General features: G+C 55.7%; 1 protein-coding gene across 7 annotated transcripts in view; it reads right to left on the bottom strand.

The window, feature by feature from the left end:
- Positions 1-1,748: 1,748 nt before the first annotated feature.
- Positions 1,749-8,934, bottom strand: part of DGKD (diacylglycerol kinase delta) — a 97,904-nt gene continuing 90,718 nt past the window's right edge. For 6 of the 7 annotated variants that reach the window (XM_053919223.2, XM_053919224.2, XM_071220744.1 and 3 more), the window contains 3 exons: positions 4,406-4,523; positions 3,081-3,211; positions 1,749-2,412 (listed from right to left, as the gene is read on the bottom strand). In XM_053919223.2, coding sequence (XP_053775198.1) covers positions 2,323-2,412; positions 3,081-3,211; positions 4,406-4,523 — 339 coding nt within the window. In that variant the 3' untranslated portion in view covers positions 1,749-2,322. The remainder of the gene's footprint in view (positions 2,413-3,080; positions 3,212-4,405; positions 4,524-8,934) is intronic. The other variant, XM_053919225.2, reaches the window with a different exon arrangement.

Here is an 8,934-nt window from a genome sequence, read left to right as displayed (position 1 = left end):
GAGAAGGGCTGCCGGTCTGCAATTTTATACAGATTTAGGTTAGAATATTGGCTAAAATGACCTGCCCTTGGTATGCAGCTGGGCTGAGGCTGCCTGGGATTAACCCAAAAGGCCCCACCTCCTCGCTGAGTTTCCCACCCAGCAGATCCTAAAAGCTACCGCAGCATTCTCTTTTGCTTTTCAGCCACCACCAATTCAACTTGTTTTCAGAGCAGCTGAAAAACGTAACTCTGAACCCAGTCTGGAAGGGTTGCGTGCCCAGCACTGTGTCAAAGCACACGGATGACGACAAGAACCCGACAGTGGGGGGTCCGAAACGGCTGCTTTATTTACACTCGGAACGCCTTCTGTACAGCCCCCCGCGCTCTGCACACAGCAACGCGGGAGGCATTTGCTTCCATGGTGGGCGCGGTATAAATTAGGGTCATAAATACGAGGGTGAGCCCCACCCGAGGGTACAAACCTTTCCCCAAGACTCTCCAGGGATCTTTCCTCCCTCCTCCATGCCGACAGGACCGTGAGGTGCCCCCCACCCCCGGGGCGTAGCAGGAGTGTTGGGCGGGCAGAGGAGCAGCCCCAGGCGCAGCAACAAAGACACCACGAGGCAGGGGCACGGCCCCTCGCCAGTGCGCTTCATGCGAGTCACGTCTGTTCCTCTTGCTTCCAACTTACGAGAATTAGAAAAATGGCTTTTACGTAAACAGTTGTTGCTTTACTCACTGACAGCACATCGATTTTAAACACCATGCTTGACCCAAACTTCGGCTTCGTCCAAGAGCGGGCGCTGAGGCTCCGGGGGCCCCGGGGCAGCTCCCCTGCACCTGCTCACGGAGCTCCAGCCTGTCCTGTCCTGTCCCATCTGGAGGCCCCGGGAACCTCAGGGCCCAGGTGCCCAACCTGAACAGGGCAGCCTCCCTCTGGGACCCTGTGATCTCTACTTTGAAGTCAGTGATTTCCAGGGGCCAGATTCTCTCCTTCTCCACCTCCCCCACCTAAGACAGCTCCTCTGGTGCGGAAGAGAATCCTGGGCAAGGAGGGTCACATACAGCTGCCAGGTCTCCCCTCCAGCAGGCAGCCGAGGGTGCGGGGCTTCCCCCCCAAGCCCTGACACCACCGTGCCACAAGTGGCCACCCAGGAGGACCACCAGTGGAAGCGCCCACAGACCAGAGGTGGGCGCCCGGCCAGGACCAAGGAGGGGACTCACGGGGCACGCTGGGCAGAGGCGCTGATGGCGGGGGGGTGTCTGCAAAGCTAATGGCAGGTAAATGCTGTTCAGCTCTAAGTCCCCAGGAGGCCCTACAGGTGACTCTGCACAGCACCCTGAGGCCCCCTGCCCAGCCCCTCGGTCAGCCCTCCCCTTCGGGGTTCACCCAAGGGTTGGGGTGAGGTTACAGAACCACCTTTCCAGGATGGACAACAGCCCTGTGAGGCATGGCTGACTCTGGAAGGGCAGCAAGGGGCACAGTCAAAGGCAGTGACAACTTGGCGAGAGCCGTGCCAACACCTCCAGGGACCCAAGGCTCTTGGGACAGACCAGGCTGCCCACCCATGGCCACTGCCGGGACAGCAGCCTGTTGTCCAGCAGAATGGACACTCTGTCTCCTTTGGAATCCTGGCCCAGCACAAACAGGGCCTCTGTCACAGGGAGGCCACCAGCCCCCGGCAGCACTCAGAGGCCAGTGCGACCCCACACCCGCCACTCAGGAAGGACCCTGAGACACACGGCCAGCGCTGGCCAGCCCAGGAATGCGGCTGCAACTTTACTGGCTCCAGGGGGAGCGAGTCCCTTTTCCCCTCCCACCAAACTGAAATGAACAGGACTGGAAGCACAGCCACGGCGCCTGCAAACCTGGAGCCGCAGACCGCGTTACCGAACAGCGACTTCAGCGGTGACAGCCTCGTGGGGCTGCTATGAAGAACCACGAGTGGCCGGGGGGCTCAGAACCGCCTGGGGAAGGACACCATGGTCTGGGCCCCAACCGCTCTGGAGAGCTGGCCAGAACATGGTGCCACACAACACGCTATGGAAGGGCACATAGACAGGACCCTTGGGACAGCGGTGTGCGGCCCAGCCAGGCTGCTTCTGCCAGGATGCCTGGGGGTGGAAGCGTGGTCACCCGCACGCCGCCGGGCTGGAAAGCTGCGAGTCCAAAGGTAGCTGTGTTGGTGAGTCCCAGACCCCGGAGCTGGCCGGGCAGGGGGGCCGAGAGGCTTCCTGTCCCGCACACAGGGCAAAGAAGTAGCACCGTGAGAAGGGCCCTGGGCCACACTTTCACGCCCTCAGTCACACGCGTGGAGGACGCAGGCGGAGAGGGCGGAGGCTAGGTCTCGGCAGCCGGGGCGCCGCGGCCCAGCTCCTTGATGCCGCACAGGATCCTCTTCACGTGGCCCACCTTGGTCACGCCAAGGTCCTGCAACGAGAGCACACCCCCTGATGCCGGGCGGAGCTGGGCTACCAGCCACAGACCACCCAGGACTCTGCACACAAACGGGGGGATATGACAGTGACACCAGATGGAAGAAATGACAAGCACGCAGCCACACCCTCTGGTGGTCCAGTCACTGACACCATCGAGGGACACCCCACAACAGACCATACACAGGCCAGTGCCCAGGACAGGGCCCAACGACCATGCCACCTGAGGCAGGCATGGGGCTGCAGCTCCTGTCCCTCCCACAGGGCGAGGGGAGGTGCCTGCACCATAGGCACTGGACATGGGTGAGCAGGACTGCGCTGGGGGGGCCACCATGCGCCCGGCAGCCACTGGGTCTCCCTGGTCCTAACCACCTGTCACCGACCGAGGGACCCTGTGTGCCGGCTTGCTCACCACAGAGCGCTCTTTGGCGATCCTGTGCACTGTCCAACTGGGCTGAGCAAAGCAAGGCTCTCCCAGTGTGTCTGCTCTGGCTCGGCCTGGCCGCGGACCCGGACAGAGACATCACTGCCACCCGCTACCCGCCACCCTGAGCGGTGCATGAAGGACTGAGAACCAGGAAGAGGATCTTGGTGCTGGAACACGGCCAGGTCAGAGGGAGGGGACCGGGAAGGAGCCGCAGGGAAGCCCGGGTGTGGAAGTACCTTGAGGTCCCTCCGCTCCAGGTGTAGGAGCTCAGAGCCCCGGATGTCGTGCCGTGTGAAGATGTCCTTATACTCACAGAGACTGAGGTGCTCCAGCCAGGCAGCAACCTCCTCTGTCCCCCAGAGGTGCACTGTCGGAGACGGGAAAGCAGGAGCGCAGTGAGCCCAGCGCCTGGCACCAGGCAGGCAGCGGCCCGCACCCCAGAGAGCCCAGTAGCAGCAGGCACCCTAGAACACCCGGCACCAGCACCCAGACGCCCCCACAGCAGGCACCCCAGACGTCCCAGCAGCAGCAGGCAGCCCGTGCCCCCGGAGAGGTCAGACAGCCCCCCAGGCCCGAGGGAAGTGTGGTCTGACTGCACAGCCCGAGCCAGCTCTCCTCCCACCTTCTAGAGCAGCAACTTTCCACATTTCTCCTCGCACAGCTCACAGGAAGGACTCACTAAAATTCTGCAGCACGTCAAAACATATTGTTTGCTGATCCGAGAAAAAATAAGCATATTTTGACTCATTCACAGCAGATGGCTATTGTTGTGCCGCCTGCTGTCATTTTTTCTCTGACAATCGAAGGGGAAAAGGTCAGTGCTCTGGACCGAACAGCTGGGCAGTGCGCGTTGCAAATGATTTCGCGGCACGCCGGCTGAAAATCGCTGCTCTAGACGGTCCGTCTCAGTTCGGGCCACAGCAGGAAGGGAGACACACAGAGATCTCACGGAGTCAGAGCCACCATCATTGACAGAAACCCAATTTCTGGACAAACATGAGGAGAGGAAAAATCAAAGGGCAATGCCCTCACTGGTGCCGTCCCGAATCCAGGCTGGGCCACCGACACAGAGAGCACTGGGGACAGCTGTCCTCAGGGCCAACCTTCCAGATGGAAATTCTAAGCTCCAATTTACTGACACAAAGGAAGAACATCCTTTAGTGTCATTTCCTACTGATTTCACCGCCCCAGATGGCTGGTGGCCCAGGTTCCTGGAGGCGCGGGGGCCTTGATCCGTGAATTGGTGGAAGGTAATCAGCAGCCCCTCCAAAGAAGCAGGCCTGAATGCGAGCTCCGTGTCTCTGTCTCGTCACCTCTGCTATCCTCCCTACCTCACACCCCCAACTCAGGGCAGGCGGGGGGCTTGGTGGCCAGTCACCCACAGTGCATGGGAAAAAAATCTGGGGCAGGGACCGACAACGGTCAGCGCCCAGAGCAGAGCCAGAAAGCAAGACACCCCACGCAGGCCACAGAGGCCACGGGGAGAGCCATGTGGCCACGGGAGGAAACTGAGGCCAGGAGCACACACAGCGGTGCGCACAGCCAAGAGGAAGGCAGGTACCCGGCGCTCCCAGGCTGCTGTGGGCGTCTCTGTTCTTGCTGTTCTTCTCCTTCTTGAACTTAGTCACCAGGCGGAACTTCCCACTGCGGCTGCGCTTGGAAAGGTCCGAGGTCACATTCTGTGGTGCAGAGTGAGAGACACCGAGACTCAGACCAGCTCCCCAGGCCCGCGTCCCGCCTGGGTCGGGGGTAGGAGGAGACAGCTGTTCCGGATTTACTCATCCTAGTGATTTTCCTCCATTGTTAGTCTTGTATTTTTTGTTGATTTTTAATGCCTTTTAAAAGTGGTGTCACGAGGACTACTGTGTGTTTTTTCAAATTCTACTTTTCATTTTATAACGTGCATTTCCCAAGTGATTACAAAGCTCTGTAAAATTGTTTAAACATCAGTCTCACAGCAGGAAGAACACTAAATAGGTTGCTTGGCTGACCTTCTAGTGCTGCATGGCAGGCCCGGCCCGACGGCATCCTGCAGGCACCCCGCACAAGCCTTCTTAGGATTTACTCCCCAAGGCAAAGTCTCAGGAGGGTGGGAGCAGTGTGACCCGGGGCCACGGTTCCTACTCCGAGGCCACTGCCCCCACAGAGCACCCCAGGGGCCAGGCAGAGCCAACACTGCCCAGCATCCCTTCACTCGACTTCCTTTCCCAGGGTCAGTGGCCCCTCTGTGCACACACAGACCCCGTGTGCAGAAGCCGTGTGCTCGGACAGCCTGCTGCGTTCACAGGTACACAGAGTTCCCGTCTTTCCGGGTGTGCAGCTCTTCCTGCCCTCGCTGACCGGGAATCTGCCCCAGGCCCTGCCCCTTCTGTCCCCACATTGACCCACACAGTTCCGTCACAGCTTTATGACGGGGACATTTCGTCCACTGAAGAAAGCTCCAAAGGGATGTCTACTGGAACTGCACCAAACTGCGAGTTTGGAAATAATGAGCATCTTCACGCTAGGAATGTGCTGTGGGGACCACGCCAATCTCCCTACGCCCACCCCCACTTCAGGTTGCCTTCATGGACCTCTTACCACAGGTATTTTATGTTTCCAGGTTTTCTTCTACAGAAGAGACTGCTCACAAAAATAGTTTCTCACCAACCACTGTAAGTACTCAAGAAACTTATTTTTACAAACTTCTGATACTTGGCAAAATTGTCAGTCATTAATTCTAACACCAGCTGCTCTGTTCGACACCTTCAGCTCCCAGGCGACCAGCCCAGGTTCTGCTGAGACAACTAAGCGCTCCCTGCGGTGCTGAGGACGCCCTCCCGCCCCAGCTCCCCACTTCCAGGCCTGAGACTGCCCCTGGGTGAGCCCACCCTTCCTTCCCCACACACCCACACAGATGCTGCCACCATTCTGCGTGGCGTGGGCCCAGCTCCCACTCGGAAAGGCCAGTGGAAACCAAGGTCCAGCACAGGACCCACGCCCACAGACAGGTTCTACAGTGGGGCATCAGGCCTGCACTGTATCTAGGCCACTTTGAGACTTGCTTTGTGCTGAAACTCCCTCACCCTGAATTGAGGCAGCAAACACTTACTATGTATCTTTAAAGTAACTTCCTAAAACCTATGCTAAACCTTCCAAGGACAGAGTGTAACCAGTTCAACCACTTTTCCCTTTACATTTGCAAATATCCTTCCTTTTTGATGTAATTAGCAACATCCTCTCCTTTGTTTTCTGTAAAAGGTAACCACCTAGAGGGAACCTGTGCATAGTACATGAGGACCATCCTCAATGTACTGTGCCCTGAAAAGCAATAAAAGCCTGTCAAGGCAACGGTTAGGGCTCTCTCCTCTTGAGAGAGTAGCCATGCCGTCCCTTTTCCTCCACAGGACTCGGTAGTCCGTGTGAACGTGTCTCACCTCAGCCACAACGCCGCAGACACTGCGGGCCGGTGGCCGCATCAGCCATCCGCCAACAACCCGCCTGTACCCAGTGTTTGTGCAGGGGACCCCAGGCGCCTTTTCATCCCTCTGCACTTTCCAGGTGGAATTCTTTTTTAAAACATTTTAAATTTCTTTAGAGAGGGGAAAGAAGGGAGAAAGAGGGGAAGAAAAACATGGATGCATGAGAGATACATCCATCGATCAGCTGCCTCTCACAGGCCCCCAATGGGGGACCTGGCCCGCCACCCAGGACTGTGCCCTGCTTGGGAATCGAACCCAAACTGGTGACCTTCCGGCTCTTGGGCTGGCACTCAATCCCCTGAGCCACACCAGCCAGGCTGGAATTCTTTTAAAATAGTTTTTTTCATCAACTACTTGATTTAAAGAAATAACCTGTATGGATCTACTAATAATGAATTTTGGAATAAATGTACTAGTTTTAAAACATAAACTGTGAAAGTTCTGGACATTTGTTTCCCGATACTGTGAGCACACTTAACATTACTTAACTGTACAGTCAAAAAGGATAAAGACTGCTAAATTTTATGTTTTTTCCCACAATTTAAAAAATGAACTGAGACAATGCCCATCTTTTTCTAGCTTTAGTACCGCTTCTTACAATACGGAAATTACCTATTCCTTGACGTTTGTTCTTTGGAGGCAGTATTTAGATAATTTTTTCAAGCTGTTCTGTGGCTTTTTTGAAAAATATCTTAAGATTTCAATTGGCGTAATTTAAATTTTCCCTGAAAAATCAAGTTTCATCAATATTTTATTTTATTTTTTATTTTTTTTTAAGATTTTATTTATTTAATTTTAGAGAGGGGGAGGGAGAAAGAGAGGAAGAGAAACATCAGCGTGTGGTTGCTTCTCACGTGGCCCCCACTGGGGACCTGGCCTGCAACCCAGGCATGTGCCCTGACTGGGAATCGAACCAGCGACCCTCTGGTTCACAGCCCCCGCTCAATCCACTGAGCTACTCCAGCCAGGGCTGGTTTCATCAGTATTTTAAAATTTATTACTATTTCTTGGAATATAACTTGATTTATTTTGTTTTGTTGCACCCCCTTTATCACTACATTTCGTTTACTTTTTATTTGATTATATTTGCCAGAGTGGGGTTTAACTTACTTTACTTTCAAAAATCCAGCTCACAGATTTATCACCTATGATTCCCTCATTTTTATGCTGGTAAAAACCACCCCACCTCCCAGGATTCCCTCTACCCTTTGCACTTCACCCCACGTCCTCCCTTGCGTGGGGAGACTGAGCCACTGAGCAGCGAGGGCAGCACCTAGTGGCAAGGTGGCCAGCAGAGGTGGCGCGGGAGGCCCAGGACCAATGCTGTTCCGGGACAGGCTGCAATTTCTGGCTCCACCAGATGGAGGCGCTGCCTGCCCCTCCCTGCATCAGCCGTCAGCAGAGCTCACCTCATTCTGTAACTAAACCTGCTCTTAGGCGCCACCTACCTGTACTGGTTCCCACCTACTCCCTCAAGGACAGAAACCTGCCCTGTCCCTCAGACCCACTCCCTAGAAACCAGGACCACTCTACACAGGGCTCGGAGGGGCCGTCGATCAGATGCGTGGTCGTATGTGTTTGTTTCTGCAGCAGCTGAGCAGCACTTGATGACAACTGAAGACATTTTTCAGTTTCAAGCATTGGAGCCGCAGCCCCCGCGACAGGCACTTCTACTCCAGAAACCAGAGAGTCCCAGACAAACCTGGGTGCTGGTCACCCTGCCACCAGGTGCCAGGCTGTGAGCCTCCCACCACGGCAGCTGCTGCTCTGCCCACAAAGTGAAGAGAGTCCTAGGCCTGCACCCACCTTCAGTGGAGATCCACGTGGAGGGAGAAGCCACCCCGCGGGCAGGGGAGGGAGCGGGGGCCTGGGGTCGTGGCTGAGTGGCGGGCAATCTCCACTTTGAGCCAGCCAGCACCCTAACTGCTGCTCAAGCCGTCCCTGACAAAGCATGGCCTGGATGCCATACACTACATTACCAGGAGAAGGAAACCAAAAAGAACATAAAAAACACAAACGGTCTATCGCTTCCGAGTTTCTAAACTCTCCCTCTCAGTTTCTATACTGCTAACGACTTTCCTACCATCAGCAGAGCTGGTTGAGAATGCAATCAGAGTTTGAAAGTGCCCCGTGAGCACGTTCCCTCTTCACAGAGTGTAAAACCCTGTCAGGATGGGCGGGGATATCCGTCTGGCAACTTGAGCCCGAGGAGAACCACCAATGATAGATTGCCGCTTTGTTCCAGACCAACCCCTAGCCCCCACGAACAGAGCCAACCAGAATTTGGTGCATAAAACCCCACCATATTCCCTGCTTGGGCGCAACTTCCTCGTCCCGCTCTGGGGACCGGGGAATACCGCCAGGGTGCATAAACCCCAATAAAGCTCTGTACTGCCTAATTTGGGACTGATTGGCATTTCTTTCTCGGCGGAGTCTAAGAAAACCTTTCACTCTCTATAGAAAAACGAGGTGTGGGCGTGTGTGAACACCCCACACACACACTCCCTTTCCACTCCCTTCTGTCCAGGTGCGATGATGCATTCTATTTTACCTGATCAGTCGTGGACCGGCAGGGACGGCTCCCACCCAACTGGGTTTCATCACTTTCACCTCAGGAAGTTTTTGCTTT

Source organism: Desmodus rotundus, chromosome 2, assembly GCF_022682495.2.
Source record: "Desmodus rotundus isolate HL8 chromosome 2, HLdesRot8A.1, whole genome shotgun sequence".
NCBI lineage: Eukaryota > Metazoa > Chordata > Mammalia > Chiroptera > Phyllostomidae > Desmodus > Desmodus rotundus.
This window is presented reverse-complemented; position numbering and strand designations above follow the sequence as displayed.